Source organism: Piliocolobus tephrosceles, chromosome 10 (assembly GCF_002776525.5).
Source record: "Piliocolobus tephrosceles isolate RC106 chromosome 10, ASM277652v3, whole genome shotgun sequence".
NCBI classification, from domain to species: Eukaryota; Metazoa; Chordata; class Mammalia; order Primates; family Cercopithecidae; genus Piliocolobus; species Piliocolobus tephrosceles.
Window position 1 is genome coordinate 10,578,324 of NC_045443.1, and position 17,224 is coordinate 10,595,547.

Sequence of the window (17,224 nt, forward strand, 5' to 3'; positions counted from 1 at the left end):
GCAGTGGCCGGATCTCAGCTCACTACAAGCTCCGCCTCCCGGGTTTATGCCATTCTCCTGCCTCAGCCTCCCGAGGAGCTGGGACTACAGGCGCCTGCCTCGTCGCCCGGCTAGTTTTTTGTATTTTTAAGTAGAGACAGGGTTTCACCGTATTAGCCAGGATGGTCTCGATCTCCTGACCTCGTGATCCACCCGTCTTGGCCTCCCAACGTGCTGGGATTACAGGCTTGAGCCACCGCGCCCGGCCCTTGTTTTTGTTTTTTTGAGACGGACTTTCGCTTTTGTTGCCCAGACTGGAGGGCAGTGACTCGATCTTGCTCACCACAACTTCTGCCTCCTGGGTTCAAGTGACTCTCCTGCCTCAGCCTCCCCAGGATGACAGGCATATGCCACTACGCCCGGCTCATTTCTTTTTCTTTTTGTATTTTTAGTAGAGACAGAGTTTCTCCACGTTGGTCAGGCTGGTCTCGAACTCCCGAACCTCAGGTGATCTGCCTGCCTCGGCCTCAAAAAGTGTTGGGATTACAGGCGTGAGCCACCTCACCCAGCCCTCTTACCCTTTCTAACTTCATTTTTACACCAGTCTTTTTACCACCTTATGGCAGTGCATGATTTCCCTAAGACTTTCTCTCCACTGCCTGAAACCTACCTCTTAATTGTCTTCTCCATCAACTCCCTCTTCCCACTCTGTCAGCAGACAGTTACTCACAGAGCGGTTGCTCAGCTCTCTCTCCGGCCTAAGCAGTAAGACACTCTCATCCACCGCCCGGAGCGCACACAGGGATCCAGGAGCTGCCTGCAGCTGTAGCTCCACTTCTGCTCCTGGAAGCTGCTGGGAAGGGGAGAAGTCAAGGGAAACCTGGGGAAAGGAAAAGGTATAACTTGGGGATCAGGTCAGCCTGGAAAGGAGGGGAAACAACATAATTTGGGTCATCAGCAAATATGCCCCAGCTACGACATCCAACCCATTCTTTCACTTTTGTACTTATCTTTCTTTGTAAAGTCTAACTCTGCAGGACTTGTATGCCATGATGGAGTGGGGAAACATGAGCAGCACAGTAGAAGGACAGAGAAAGTTTATAAGACAAAAAGTAGAGAGAACATGTGGAATAACTGTATAGAACATGCGGCTTCCCAGTATGGCTCTTTTTTTTTTTTTTTTTTTTAGATAGAAACAGGGTCATGCCTATAATCCCAGCACTTTGGGAGGCCAAGGCAGGTGGATGACCTGAGGTCAGGAGTTCAAGACTAGCTTGGCCAACATGGTGAAACCCTGTCTCTACTAAAAATACAAAACAAAAAAAATTAGCCAGATATGGTGGTACATACCTGTAATCCCAGCTACTTGGGAGTCTGAGGCGAGAAAATCACTTGAACACAGGAGGCAGAGGTTGCAGTGAGCCGAGATTGCACCACTGCACTCCAGCCTGGGCAATAAGAGCAAAACTCTGTCTCAAAAAAAAAAAAAAAAAAGAGAGACAGGGTCTTGCTCTGCAGCCTTGAACTCCTGGGCTCAAGCGATAGTCCTTCTTCAGTCTTCAGACTAGCTGGGACTACTGGTATGCATCACCACACCCAGATAATTTTTTTTTTTTTTTTTTTTGAGACAGAGTCTCACTCTGTCACTCAGGCTGGAGTGTAATGGCGTGATCTTCGCTCACTGTGACCTCCGTCTCCTGGGTTCATGTAATTCTCCTGCCTCAGCCTCCCAGGTAGCTGGGATTACAGGCGTCCACCACCACGCTTGGCTAATTTTTGTATTTTTAGTAAAGATGGGGTTTCACCATGTTGGCCAGGCTGGCCTTGAACTCGTGACATCAGGTGATCCACCCACCTTGGCCTCCCAAAGTGCTGCACACTGAGCTAATTAAAAAATTTTTTTGTACAGACAGGATCTTGCTGTGTTGTCCACGCTGGTCTTGAACCCATGACCTAAAGAAATCCCTCTGCCTTGGCCTCCCAAAGCACTGGGATTATAGGAATGAGCCACAGTACCTCATCCAGCATTACTTTTTAAAAGAAAAAGTAGGAGAGGGATGGATTTCAACATAAACCCCAAACATTAAAGATGTAAATATAATACAGCATCCAATGTCAACATTATCTTCTTTCCCTGACCTGTCTTGTCTCCAACCCCAGCACACACAAGATCTTTCTCTATGCCCAACCTTTGTCTTCACCCTTCTCCGCTACCATTTTACCTGATTGTCAAAGCACATCTCGACTGAGAACTGAATTTTGTCAGCTACAACACCTCCACTGGGGAAAATGGCATAGATCACCAGGGAAGGGTCAGGGGCCAGTCTCGAAGTGAAGGTCAGCGAGAGAGAGAAGGAGCCTTTCAGTCCTGAAAGAGAAGAGGGAATATACAGGGAAATTAGAATGCACGTCCAACCTATCAATGGCATCTAACCGTATGCATTTTTCATTGAGCCAGTGCAGGCGGCATGGTGCAAGTTACTTCTCATTTTTCTCTTTTCCTGTGATGACTGTTAGTGCTCCAATTCCATTGCTTCTGTGTATAAGAATTGTTTTCGGGAATTTAAAAATACCCTGTTCACTTCCAGGAAAAGCATGTACACTTACCTTTCTTCTTAGAGTTCAGGTGTTTCTGCCCCTCCATCACCAAACTTCCTTTCCCTATTAACTAAAGAAGAAAAGAAAAGAATCAACCACACACAGAAGTTATGGTAATTTCACCTTGGACCAACTTCCAGAGCATCTCTGCATCCTTTCATGAGGAGAGGCTCCTTTCACTGTTCAGAGCCCGGGTCAATACCCCACCCAGCATCCACTAGCTTGACAAATGCAGGATGCTGCCAATGGGTCCTGGTGGCTCCTCCTCAGTTGGAGGTCTGGCTGAGAACCACGCAGGTGGATGGGAGGAGTCTGACAGCATAGGAATTGTTCCACACCATAGATAGTTGTCTGCCATTTCTTGAAGATCTCCACATTTTATTTTCTTATAATCCTTGTAACATAAAGTCAGCGAAAATCTATCCTCATAAGTGTTTTTTAATTACAGCTCAATTTAAAATTCAGTGGAAATAATTTCATCCTAAACTACCCTGAGCCCTTCTGACATTGAACCCTCTAGAGGAGAAATCTCCTCTTCTAACTCCCCGTTCCTGTCCACTCTCACTTGAAACAGAACTCAGTGATCTTGGTTGTAAGCAGCCTCTCATCTCACGCTCCTGCAGGGCTCCATGGTCGGTTCCTCGGATGCCTGCCCGGCATTAGCCATTCCACATGGCTCGGCCCTAACTTCGCTTTTCTCCTACACCTCCCCACACTTTGGTCCTGAAGACAGAGCCCACGTTATCACCTGGACTTGTTCTTTTCCACCTATCTTTTCTCTTTTCGTTGTATTAGAATGATTTTTTCTTTTTTCCACTTAATGATGACACTGAAACCATAGAAACTGCTGCAATGATCCAGAGGAGAGAAAGTCTCTCATTGACTGAGAGGAGGATAAGGGAACAAAGAGGCTCCGAGCCATCAAACCTGAGGTTTCCATTCTACTTCCTGACTGTCACCAAGGTGACCAGGAAAGCTGCTTATCCTTATACATTGCTTTCAGGCTACCAAGTTATGATTTTATTTCCCCAATGAGGCTGCTATCGATGTGAATTTTAACCCCATATCATCTATTTGATAATATCGACCAATGGAACACAGAATGAAATGTATCCTGGCTGGGCGTGGTGGCTCACTCCTGTAGTCCCAGCACTTTGGGAGGCCAAGGTGGGTGGATCACCTGAGGTTAGAAGTTCAAGACCAGCCTGGCCAACATGGTGAAACCCTGTCTCACATAAATTTAAAAAAAAAAAAAGTATCCTGAGTCCCATGCCCTCCCCACGCTCCCTCCCAACCACCCACTATTTTTTGTTTTTGTTTTTGTCCTGGCCAGCACTATTTTCTCAGGTAATTCCTCATTTTATTTTCCCACACAATTTTCCTGTGTTCCTGCTCCGAATCTCTTTTTCCCCCCAATGCTTTCCATCTCTTACACCTATACTGGGCAAGACAGTATCTCGTGTCTCACATGGGCATATTAAATACTTGAAATGTGCTCAGTCCAAACTGAGATACGCTTTAAGTGTAAAACACATACTGAGTTTCAAAGACTCAGTTGAAACAAGAATGTAAAATATCTATTAAAACTTTTTATATGGCTTTCATGTTAAAATGTTAATATTTTGGACATAATGGATTAAATAAAAATACGTTTAAAATTAATGTCAACTGTTCTTTTACTTTTTTAGTGTGGCTTTAAAATTGTTTTTAATTAGATGTGCATCTGCAATTCAGATAGCCTAGGTACCCTCTCTGGCTGACTCTTCTCATTCTCCTTCCTTCCCAGCATACTTTCAACCATCCCCGTTTCCTGGTCTCACATAGTAGGAGAAGCTGATCTCTTGGTCAGGGCTTGCATCAGCCGGGTCGATGTAATAATCCACCAGCACTTCCTGGGGCTGGCCACATTTCAAGGGGCCGTTGAGCCGGTGGACGCCAAGGAAGCTGTGGGTTGTGTTGTAGAAGGGTCGCAGGTGCAGGTAGGCATTTTGGTAGTAACGTGGCACTTGTTCCGGATTGTATACTAAGTCTTCCATTTGAAACTTTCCCTGAGAGTGAAAGAGAGAGAGAGAATTTTAGCATGTACCCCAACCACAGAAACCCCATGGACTTGTTACGGTTTTCCAATAGAGCGCTTTCTCTTCAATCTTCACTGCCCGAGAATGGCATATGGGTATTTCCTTAGCGGTCCAGCCAAGGATGGATAAAGAACCCATAAATGTAGTAGTGTGCAGCAATATTTTGGTATGTAGGAGAGTGACAGAAGGGCTGAATTATAGTTACTAAGTGAGGGAGAATTGTGGGTGATATATCTTCACAGATACTCCTGGGATAGATGAACATGACTTAGATTATATAGAAATCAAAGATTATATTTCAGGGATAAGAAAGCTAGGTACAGAAGATACTAAGATTGAAAAATAACTATTTTTGAGTAATTGAGTGATGCCAAGAGTAAAGAAATAGTCAAATTAGCCACAAGGCAACTAGTATATGTTTGCTTAAGTCCTGTGGTTGAACTATCTCATTAATGGCTCCAATTCCTCACACATACCCTGCACCCTTCAAGATCAACATCCGTTAGCCTGTAGTCTTCCAGTACCCTCCTAGTCTGACTGTAGGCCCACTGTGTGATTTGTTGGGAATGGGATGTTAACATATGCAATGTATAGAGGTTTGAAAAAGCCCTGAACATCAGCTTTTGCACTTGCACCTCATCACTGCCATAAGAATATACCTGGGCTACCTGGCTCCTGCATGAGAGGTATGTGGAACACCAGCCTATGGCCAGCCGATCTGCAGACAGGTTTGGAAATCGAAATCAGCAGAGCTGTCTGACTGAATGCCCCAGATGCACAAGCAGTGAATGCTTTGTGTTGCATGATACTGAAGTTTTTAGCTGTTTGATAAGAAGCATTGTTGCAGCAGTTCATAATTAACACTTATAAGTTATCTAGATTCTAGAGTTCTCTTGTTTGCTGTTTTTATTAAGTAATGAGGGGAAGGGAAGGGGAAAGAGAAAGAGAAAGACTGAGTCACCTTTTCCTCCCTACTCTAACTTCATATATAGATAGGATCAGACAGAGATGGAGGTAAGTTAAAAGATGTAGTAGTAGAAATAGTAGTTTTCATCTAAGTAAGGACTATTTATTTGATTGATATTAAAAACAGAAAGAATCTAAGGAAAACTTTTTGTCACCGGGGGAGCAGGACTTGTCAGTGAGAGAGATGTAATTCCAAGCAGAGGGGAGAATAGGAAACAGGAAAATTCTGAAGTTTTCCTTCAGGGAAGCCTTACTTTCTAGGAAGCTGGTCCTCCATCCATGCTTACCTCCAGAGAAACATCTGCCCCATTCCAACTGGATGTATCCACCGTAAAGGGAGCCAGGCCATTGTTGTCAGTAACCAGGGTCCGGTTGAAGGTTTCGTTTGTGCCATAAATCACCAGAAACACTAGATGGTTCTTGAGGAGGGAGTCATCATGGCCCCTAACTCTTATCTGAAGGACAAACGTCATTAGGGATTAGAATTAGGTTTGGAGTAAGCTTGAGTATGAGGTGAAGTGGAATATTAGGCTGGTGCAAACTCATTGCGGTTTTGGCACTAAAAGTAGTAACAGAATTTCTAAGATTACATTTCAGGAAAGAGTCTTGAAAAAGATAAATGTGATTCTAGCTTTTGAACTAGGATCTGTGAAGAACTGAAAAACAAACAGAAGTAACAGCCCAGGGCAGAGCTAGATTTGCCCAGTGGCTAATGAAACTTTAGGGCTCTTCATTTGCACAGGCTCCTTCAAAGTCTCTGCACACCGTTTTTGGTTTCTTTTTTCTCTCCTTCCTTCCTTTCTTTTTTTTGAGATGGAGTCTCCCTCTGTCACCAAGGCTGGAATGCAGTGGGACGATCTCGGCTCACTGCAACCTCTCTACCTCCCGGGTTCAAGCGATTCTCCTGCATCAGCCTCCCAAGTAGCTGGGACTACAGGCGTGCACCACTACACCCAGCTAATTTTTGTATTTTTAGTAGAGACAGGGTTTCACCATGTTGGCCAGCTCGTGATCCACCCACCTCGGCCTCCCAAAGTGCTGGGATTACAGGCATGAGCCATTGTGCCCAGCCTATTTTGCTTTCTTTTTCTTAAAGAGAATCCCCTACCCTCCCAAACTGTGTAATCCTTAGGCTCTAGAAATAATTTGCACCCATCCTTGGTCTGGAGAAATGATAACTGAGGAATAAATGCATCTCTATATGTGCAATATTACTGTGTGGACAAGTTGTACAAGAAGTAAACAAAATAAGCTGAATGAGGGGGAAATTCAGTTAGATATCAGAAAGAAAACACTAACAAAGAACATTTAATTATTTATTTATCTTTATTATTATTTTTTTTTTGAGACAGTCTCACTCTGTCGCCCAGGCTGGAGTGCAGTAGCATGATCTTAGCTCACTGCACGCTCTGCCTCCTGGGTTCAAGCAACTCTCGTACCTCAGACTCCCAAGTAGCTGGGATTACAAGCATGTGCCACCATGCCTGGCTAATTTTTGTATTTTTGGTAGAGACAGAGTTTCGCCATGTTGGCCAGGCTGGTCTCGAACTCTTGGCCTCAAGTGATCTGCCCACCTCAGCCTCCCAAAGTGCTAGGACTACAGACGTGAGCCACCACACCCTGCCAGAAATTTAAAAATCTCTAAAGAAAATTGCTGATCGGACACAGTGGCTCACTCCTGTAATCCCAGCACTTTGGGAGGCCCAGGTGGACAGATCACCTGAGGCTGGGAGTTCGAGACCAGCCTGACCAACATGGAGAAACCCCATCTCTACTAAAATACAAAATTACATGCCTGTAATCCCAGCTACTTGGGAAGCTGAGGCTGGAGAATCGCTTGAACCTGGGAGGTAGAGTTTGCGGTGAACAGAGATTGCGCCATTGCACCTCCAGCCTGGGTGACAAGAGTGAAACTCTGTCTCAAAACAAAAACAAAAACAAAAATAAAACAAAACCAAAAAAAAAACAGAAAAAGAAAACTGCTTAAAAAGCTATACATGGCTGTCAAGGAAAGTTTCATATTAACCTTGCCTAGATGCAGGAGACCAGGCTGGACGATTTCTCTAGAAACCCTGCAGCTCTTAAATACAAAGATTTAGACATTAGAAGATCAGCCCCTGGCATTAGAAAGACCCCTAAACTGGTATTAAGATTCAAGGTGTTTCTCCTATGGGATTAGGGGCAGCACAGCACGGGGAGTGGAGACTGTATACCCCGGAGGCAGGCTTCCTGGATTCGGTCATAGTTCCCACCTATTTGCTGATAACCTTGGAAAAATCACTTAGCCTTTGTTACCTGTCTCGTTACCCATAAAACGGGGCCAATATAGTGTCTGCCTCATTGCATTATTGTCAAGATTAAAGTGAATATGCGTAAAGTACTTGGAACAGCGCTAAGTTAGCTATGTGGCTATGGCTGCAGGAAGGAGGTAAGGTAGATGGTTACGCATTTTTTTTGTCTCTGCAGAGAAAAGTTTTAACATACCTTCCCACTGAAGGGGAAATTGGGATGGTAAAAATTGCTGGTGTCTTCAAAGGTCATTGATCCCATTTGTGGAGAAATGTAGATATTCTGAGTGGCATTGGCCTCCACGCCTGCAGAGGGAAACCAGACGTATAAAGATCTAGGCACCTGATATTCTCATCTTTATGTTTAATGTCAAGTCTCTGAGAGAATGGCAGCAGAGGGATGAAGTTGAATGTATTTCTGGCCAAAGATCCAAACCAACTTCACCTCCCCAATCTTTTGGAGAAGTATGTAGTATTTCTTATAGACGGCAAGATGGGATCTGGCATTTCCCCTTGACTAGGAACCGGGAACCAGGAACAAGGTACCACCCAAACACTCAAGAGGGGAGGTCTTGTATCCTTGGAGTAATTATCTGTCCCTGGGACCAGCCCTTTTTCTTTCGCTTTTCTTTTCTTTTCTTTTCTTTTTTTTTTTTTTTTTGAGATAGTCTCCCTCTGTCTCCTAGGCTGGAGTGCAGTGGCCTGATCTCGACTCACTACAACCTCTGCCTCCCGGGTTCAAGTGATTCTCCTGCCACAGCCTCCTGAGTAGCTGGGACTACAGGCATCCGCCACCACTTCTGGCTAATTTTTGTATTTTTATTAGAGATGGGGTTTCACCGTATTGGCCAGGCTGGTCTTGAACTCCTGACCTTGTGATCTGCCCACCTCGGCCTCCCAAAGTGCTGGGATTATAGGCTTGAGCCACCGCGCCCAGCCTCTTTCACTTTTCTTAATGAGCCAAGGAGTACCCTACTTACCTGTCCCTTCCTCCACAACAGTAGCCACAATATTGATTTGATGGTTGTATGCATATCCAATGAGGTCAAAGGTGGCCATGTCCACAGGTGCTGAGAAGCATCCTGTTTTGTCAGTCTAGTGAGGCGATCAGAGACAGAGATAGAGAGCAGATGAGGAATATAAAAATCTCTATGTCCATTTTATAACGTTTTGTAGAAGGAAATAATTTCTCATCTCCACACTTTAGTTTCTAATATAGAAAAACTCTCCTCCAACATGAAGTATACACTTGCACATAGATAATCATGAAATGACTTTGAAGCTTCAAGATTTGGGAAAGGGAAAAAGAAATGACTTCAAAACTGGAAAATTGTATCTTACAGGGGTTTAGGTAAATTTCTTGGTTCCAAGGCAGACTCTAAAAGACTCCCTGTTGAGGATAAAGATCCCTGTTTTGTTCTTTGGAACTGGGATAAGAATTCTGGGAAATGATTTCTACTTTGGGCTGTTTACCACTTTTCTAGATTGTTGCTTTCTTACTCTCTAGGACGTGTGGATAGGTTCTTTTTTTGGGGGAGGGGGTGGGAGGGACAGAGTCTCGCTTTGTCACCCAGGCTGGAGTGCAGTGGCGCCATCTCAGCTCATTGCAACCTCCGCCTCCCAGGTTCAAGCGATTCTCCTCTCTCAGCCTCCGAGTAGCTGGGATTACAGGTGCATGCCACCATGCCCAGCTAATTTTTTGAATTTTTAGTAGAGATGGGGTTTCACCGTATTGGTCAGGCTGGTCTCAAACTCCTGACCTCGTGATCCACCCGCCTCAGCCTCCCAAAGTGCTGGGATGACAGGCGTGAGCCATCGCACCTGGCCGATAGGTTCCTTTTTTACCTGTCATTTACTCACCTGTCCAGAGAAGTTCCTGCATTTGTCAGGTAGCTGTTCCCGTTCCACCTGTCGATACCAGTAAGTATTTGCCTTCTGACACACAGATACCTGCACTGCCCCTAGCATGGGCTTTCCATAGGTGTACCTAACCAAGAAAAGCATGAGGAGTCAGATAATCCCAAAACTTTGGGAGGCTGAGGCAGGTGGATCACTTGAGGCCAGGAGTTCAAGACCAGCCTAGGCAACATGGCAAGACCCTGTCTCTACTAAAAATACAAAAATTTTCTGGGCATGGTGGCTCACACCTGTAATTCCAGCTTCTCCAGGAGGATGAGGCAGGAGAATCGCCTGAACCCAGGAAATGGAGGTTGCAGTGAGCCGAGATCGCCCCACTGCACTCCAGCCTGGGTGACAGAGTGAGACTTTGTCTCAAAAAAAAAAAAAAAAAAAAGAAAGAAAGAAAGAAAGCTCTGATAATCCTACCTTTTCTAGTCTTCTTTTCCTTCCCTACTTTACTCAGTCTTAGAGTAGATCCACTCCACAATTAGCACCATCCTAAGGATGAAAACAGTATCTTTCTTTCTCCTGATCCCTATTTATCTATGGGATTCAATATTGTGTCTTGTAAAGACTAAATCAATACTGTCTTAGTGAGCAGTGGGGAAAAAAAGAACAGAAACACAACTATATACGTTATTGGCTGGGCGCGGTGGCTCACGCCTGTAATCCTGGCACTTTCGGAGGCCGAGGTGGGTGGATCACCTGAGCTCAGGAGTTCAAGACCAGCCTGGCCAACATGGCAAAACCCCATCTCTACTAAAAATTCTAACATTAGCCAGGCATGGTGGCGCATGCCTGTAATCCCAGCTTCAAGAGGCTGAGGCAGGAGAATCGCTTGAACCCGGGAGGCGGAGGTTGCAGTGAGAGGAGATGGCGTGATTGCACTCCAGCCTGGACGATAAGAGTGAAACTCTGTCTCAAAAAAAAAAAAAAAAAAAAAGTTCTGGGATAAGTCATGACTCTGAATTACATAAAATGCCCCAGGTTTTGGCCCCCCCCATAATCCCTTTCCCCGTGTAATTCCTTCATCACGTCTCTTGATGCATCTTTAATCTCCACCAGATCTCAAGCTTCTGTTCTTACCTACAACAAATTTTTACTAAGAAAGATTCCTGCATCGTTGATAACTCCTTGGGTTCCACCACTTCCATCTTAAACTTCGGCAGCACTGAAGAGAGTAAAAGGAGAAATGGAAAAAGAATTGGAGGAGGACGCAGTCAGACAGGCAGTGAGCAGAGGGGTATAAATACAGTGAGAATTAAATTAACGGATCTAACGAAGGAGGCATTACTTAGGTAGAGTTCTCCTGAAGTAATTAGTTGGTTTAGCATCGATTCAAAAATGAATAAATAATCCTTTCCCAGAGTAGATTTTACTCTACCTTTGCTGATTTTAAGATGAGGTTATGCCCAGTACTTTGGCCTGTCCATTCCCCCACCTACCATATTCCTCCACACTGAAAGTGCCAAAGGTCTTGCCCTCAGCCACTGCCACAGTGTAGGTGCCCAGCATTGCCTCTGGTGCCAGTTGGAAGGACAGGTCTACAATGCCTTGCTTAGGTGCCACTTCCAGCCACTGTGCAATCCTGTTGCTGTTTGGATCCTGTCCAACAGAGAAACTGCATGATGTACCTGCCTGTCCACTCCCCACTCTACACTGCAAAACGCAGGTAAAGAAGCAAGAGGCAGGTGAAGAACCCCACCCATTGCTCAAGACCCCTGTGATCTGTGTCCAGGAAGAGTAGCTCCCTGTATTATTTATAACTTTCTTTATGACTGAATGAGGTAAATATTTCTATAGATCCAGCCCCGATTTGGGAGGAAATTTTGTGGATTTTAATGATCACACTGAGTCCTCTAAATTGTTATCTCCAGTTTTAGAAAGTAGGACCCGGGATGTCATTGACAAAGAATATTTTCTGTTTCTGGTACCTATTAGGGGACAAGGCTGAGGAAATTGATTGTAAGATACCTAAAAAATGGGTGATTGAATGGAGAAATGGAGGAGATATTGTGGAGAAATCGCCCTCTAGATCCTTTCCTTTAAAACACTTCTCACAGGTGTTTAGGTTATCACGTACCTATTGAGAATGCCTATGGCAAGGGCTGTTACCTTAGAGTTACCTTAGACTAAGGGGAGTACAGAACCAAGGCTGGTTAAGTTGGCTGGGCACAGAGAAGTTAGGGGAATGAGAGAGCGGTATGGTCATTACAGAGGCTGGTGTCCTTGTCTACTAAAATGTAGTTGTGAGAGACCAGGAGGGCAGAGGCGAGAGAACAGGCACAACTTAGGTGGATGTGGGTGCTTGGTGCTGGGCTCTGGGCCAAGATCTCAGAGTTGTTTCTGTCTTCAAGGTTTACCACCAAATTCTCATTCTTCCTCTTCCACAACTGACAGGGAAGAGAAAGAAACTTCCACTTACCTGTAGTTCCACCATGGAGTACTGAAAAGGAAAACCAGATAATGCAGGTTAAAGAAGGGTGACAGCAATAAGAGTAAGTTTGCTGAAAGCAAAAGTTCACAACGAATTCTTCATTTCCCTCTTGCCCATTTCTTCATTTCTTCCTTTCTAAATGGCTCTTTTGTGCCCTGAAAAGAATAACAACGGGGGCACAGACTTCTTGCGAGGGAAACAAGGCAGGAGGAGGGGAAGAGTGGCGCCAGGAATCTCAAAGGAATTGTCAATCTCCAGAAGATCTGAAGAACTGGAGCATCAGACCAGTCTCAGTGCCCTGTGACTGAGCTCTTGCACAAAAAACATGCCTAAAAGAAGTATTAGCACCAGGGGGTTCCTCAATGTTTAAACCTCTTCTTGGTAGCCAACCATCTCCTGACCTCTTCCTTTACCATCTAAATGCTTGTGGGCAGGAACTTTACTTTCTTTTCTTTCTTTCTTTCCTTTTTTTTTTTGAAATGGAGTCTTGCTGTGACACCCAGGCTGGAGTGCAGTAGTGCGATCTCGGCTCACTGCAAGCTCTGCCTCTCGGGTTCAAAGGATTCTCCTGCCTCAGCCTCCCGAGTGGCTGGGATTACAGGTGCCCACCACCACACCTGGCTAATTTTTGTATTTTTTTCAGTAGAGATGCGGTTTCACCATGTTGGCCAGGCTGGTCCCGAACTCCTGACCTCAGGTGATCTGCCTGCCTTGGCCTCCCAAAGTGCTGGGATTACAGGCTGAGCCACTGTGCCCAGCCCAGGAACCTTATTTTTTTTTTTTTTTTTTTTTTTTTTTTTTTGAGACAGAGTCTTGCTCTGTTGCCCAGGCTGGAGTGCAGTGGCCGGATCTCAGCTCACTGCAAACTCCGCCTCCCGGGTTCACGCCATTCTCCTGCCTCAGCCTCCGGAGTAGCTGGGACTACAGGCGCCCGCTACCTCGCCCGGCTAGTTTTTTGTATTTTTAGTAGAGACGGGGTTTCACTGTGTTAGCCAGGATGGTCTCGATCTCCTGACCTTGTGATCCGCCCGTCTCGGCCTCCCAAAGTGCTGGGATTACAGGCTTGAGCCACCGCGCCCGGCCACCTTACTTTCAAGTATTGCAAATAATTATTTTTAAAATTGTTTGAAATAGTTCCATTGGAGAATCACGTATCAGTTTCCTCAAGACAGTAGTTGCTAAAAAGATGCATGAGATTGAAAGCTGGAATTTAGTGAATAGCAGGAGAGGGGCTCAGAGAGAGTGCAAAGGTATTCAAAAGAGAAGACCAGTTTGGATCTAACTTGGAAAGAAGAGAATGAAATCAAGACAGTGCTTGATTTTTTTATTCTTGGGCCAAGTACCATGTGATGTCAACCAGTGAAGAAGCTGAACCACTAAATACAATTATCAGCCTCGATATTAGGGATAATGGCAATTCTTAAAAAAAAAAAAAAGTCAAAAAATAAGGAGATATAAGCATCAAGATGAACTAGGACTTCCACAAACCTGGGCTATATAAACATCAGGAGGAGAATATCACTAATATTCTTATAGATTTCCATAAATCAAAACAAAACAAACAAACAACAACAACAAAAAAACACTTGTTTAGGCCAGGCACTGTGGCTCACACCTGTAATCCCAGCACTTTGGGAGGCTGAGGAAGGTGGATCACCTGAGGTCAGGAGTTCAAGACCAGCCTGGCCAACATGGTGAAACCCCATCTCTACTAAAAATACAAAAATTAGCCGGACATGGTGGCACATGCCTGTAACTCCAGCTACTCTGGAGGCTGAGGCAGGAGAATCACTTGAACCCGGATAGTGGAGGTTGCTTGAACTGAGATCATGCCACTGCATGCCAGCCTGGGCGACAAAGTGACTCAAACACAAAATACAAAAAAACAACGACAAAAAACACTTAGATAACAAAGTACTTTTCTCACACAGGGATCAAGAATCAGGAAAGACATCAGTTGGCCAGAAATAGGCTCTGGAAGAAAATAAGTGTTTCACTAGGAAGGTAGCATTTCTGAGGCCAGTCATGGTGGCACACGCCTGTAATCCCAGCACTTTGTGAGGCTGAGGCGGGCAGATCACATGAGGTCAGGAGTTTGAGACCAGCCTGACCAGCATTGTAAAACCACATTTCTACTAAAAATACAAAATCAGCCAGATGTGGTGGTACGTTCCTGTAAACCCAACTACTTGGGAGGCTGAGGTGCAAGAATCCTTTGAACCCAGGAGGTGGAGGTTGCAGTGAGCTGAGATCCCGCTACTGCACTCCAGCCTGGGCAACACAGCGAAACTCCGTCTCAAAAAAAAAAAAGGAAAGTAGCATTTTCGACTGGAAGTTGCCTGGAGTTTCTGAATAACTGAGTATAGCAATCAAGTTAGACAGGGTTAGTTAATATCAGGCTTACTTTACTTACTTGTTTGGGGATAAAATATTGTGCTGTGTAAATGAAACTGACTTTGCAAAATTAAAACTGAGGAAATTATGACAGTCAAAGGAATCAGACCTAACCGACACTATCTTGCTTCTAAGCGGTTCCACTCGTCTCACCTTAGGTACCCCCACTACGGCCCCTCTCAACAGGAAGAAGCCAGAGTAGTCGACAGGCTTTTCCCATCTTCATAGCCCACACCTTAAGATTAAGGTGTTATAAAACCCAAAGGGAGGGACTGAAGCCGCCTTTGCAAAATTATAACTGAGGAAATTATGAAAGTGAAAGAAGTCAGACCTAACCAACTCCATCTTGCTTCCAACTTTTAAGCTGTCCTTGTGGGATTCCTGGGCGTAGGCCAAACTAACTTTGGGAAGGAATTCAGTTCATGGTTTGACTCTGAAACAAAATTGGTAACAGCCCTTTCCCAAAAAGACCCCCTTCTTGCCTGGGGACCAGTCTGCCTTTGCAGGGCTAACAAATTAGCTACAAGATTAGAAATTGGCCGGGCGCGGTGGCTCAAGCCTGTAATCCCAGCACTTTGGGAGGCCGAGACGGGCGGATCACGAGGTCAGGAGATCGAGACCATCCTGGTTAACACGGTGAAACCCCGTCTCTACTAAAAAAAAACTACAAAAAACTAGCCGGGCGCGGTGGCGGGCGCCTGTAGTCCCAGCTACTCCGGAGGCTGAGGCAGGAGAATGGCGGGAACCCGGGAGGCGGAGCTTGCAGTGAGCTGAGATCTGGCCACTGCACTCCAGCCTGGGCGACAGAGCGAGACTCCGTCTCAAAAAAAAAAAAAAAAAAAAAAAGATTAGAAATTACAGTTTAGGGGTCATGCAGCCTCTGGCTCCAAGAGTCTGAACCTCCTCAAATTGCTCCTGGGGATAACATCACTATTGTAAAACCTAAAATCAGTGTCTGAGATGTTTTCAGACCTTGCATTCAGTGGATCAGCTGACATCACCCAGACCAGTAATCTGGCTCAACCAGTTCTGCCATCCCATTCCTGCCAGGAGAAGAAGACAGCAAGAAAACCTCACTTCGACCATCTATGACTCCATCTCCAACCTAACCAATCAGCACTCCCCACTTCCCAAGCCCCTACCTGCCAAATTATCTTTAAAAACTCTGGTTTCCAAATGCTCAGGGAGACTGATGTAAGTAACAATAAAACTCCAGTCTCCCGCACAGCCGGCTCTGCGTGAGTTACTCTTTCTTCATTGCAATTCCCCTGTCTTGATAAATCGGCTCTGTCTAAGCAGCAGGCAACCACCCATTGGGTGGTTTACAAAAACACAATTTTTATTCTAGCTTTCTTGGTAAAATTCCTTTTGTCAATCTCGGTGTTTCAACTGAATTTGGAGGGAGGGCTTGGCTAGAGAAATAGAGCGTGGAGGAAGGAATAATTTTACAAGAGAAAGAGAGCCTAACTACGGAAATCAGAACACCTGGAAGTAATCCCGCATCATTTGAGCAAAGGAAATATATCCTAACGGGGGTAGTTAATGAGATCAACCCTGAGGGTAAGTGAGTCTAAAATAGTGCTGCTGCGGGCCACACTTTGAACCTGGCACTTCCTTATTGCAGCTCTAGAGAAAACAGTCTGTTAAGAAATAAGTACTCAGGCCAGGTGCGGTGGCTCAGGCCCATAATCCCAACACTTTGGGAGACTGAAGTGAGAGAGCCCAGGAATTCAAGACCAGCCTGGGCAACAAGGTGAGACCCCCATCTCTACAAAAAATAAAATAATTAGCCAGGTGTGGTAGTGCACACCTGTGGTCCCAGCTACTGGGGAAACTGAGGTGGGACGATTACTTGAACCCAGGGCAGAGTCAAAGCTGCAGTGAGCCATGACTGTGCCACTGCACTCCAGCCTAGGCGACAGAATGAGACCTTGTCTTAAAATGTTAAAAAAAAAAAAAAAAAAGTAAGAAATAAGTACTCAACATTATACTGAACTCTTCAAAAGAAAAGCTACAGGTGATGGGAAGAAGGAACTAAAAGGAAATCTATATTGGGAAAGAGTAGCGTGTAAGGCATTACTAATCATAACAAGATAATAACTTCCCTGCACATAGGGAAAGGAAACAGCAGCTCTGAGAACGTGGAGATGGAAAATGGAAATCATGCTTTCTCTATGTTTATCTCTAAAAGTTTCATTTGAACACACAGGCTGTGACAGAAGAGGAAGAAAGCAGGGTGTCTGGGAGATAAGTATCTCAGAAGCATGTAGAAATAACACGTGTTCCAACTTGAGATCAAACCTATTAAAAGGCTTATGATTCTAGGGATGGGGAGTCCAAGAAAAAGTCAAATATTCGCTAAATGTTGCTACCTTTTAACCTTTGGCATATATTTATTTAATGTTGCCTTAAGATAATTACCTACTTTGTAAATTATTTTGCCTCATAGAAACAGAGGGGAAGCGGACATTCTCCTTTTTGCCTTAAAAAACAAAAACAAAAACAAAACAAAACAACTTTTTTCAGTCCTGAAGGGAAGCTCTTGAAGTTTGTGAAAACTCTTTTTTTTTTTTTTTTTTTTTTTT

At 44.7% G+C, this 17,224-nt stretch overlaps 1 protein-coding gene across 1 annotated transcript in view; it reads right to left on the reverse strand.

The window, feature by feature from the left end:
* Positions 1–17,224, reverse strand: part of A2ML1 (alpha-2-macroglobulin like 1) — a 56,114-nt gene that overhangs the window by 29,210 nt on the left and 9,680 nt on the right. The window contains exons 5-15 of the mRNA XM_023192405.1: positions 12,234–12,254; positions 11,254–11,413; positions 10,895–10,979; positions 9,770–9,896; positions 8,890–9,004; positions 8,106–8,215; positions 5,909–6,076; positions 4,398–4,625; positions 2,587–2,647; positions 2,202–2,347; positions 710–859 (exon numbers count right to left, since the gene is read on the reverse strand). Coding sequence (XP_023048173.1) covers positions 710–859; positions 2,202–2,347; positions 2,587–2,647; positions 4,398–4,625; positions 5,909–6,076; positions 8,106–8,215; positions 8,890–9,004; positions 9,770–9,896; positions 10,895–10,979; positions 11,254–11,413; positions 12,234–12,254 — 1,371 coding nt within the window. The remainder of the gene's footprint in view (positions 1–709; positions 860–2,201; positions 2,348–2,586; positions 2,648–4,397; positions 4,626–5,908; positions 6,077–8,105; positions 8,216–8,889; positions 9,005–9,769; positions 9,897–10,894; positions 10,980–11,253; positions 11,414–12,233; positions 12,255–17,224) is intronic.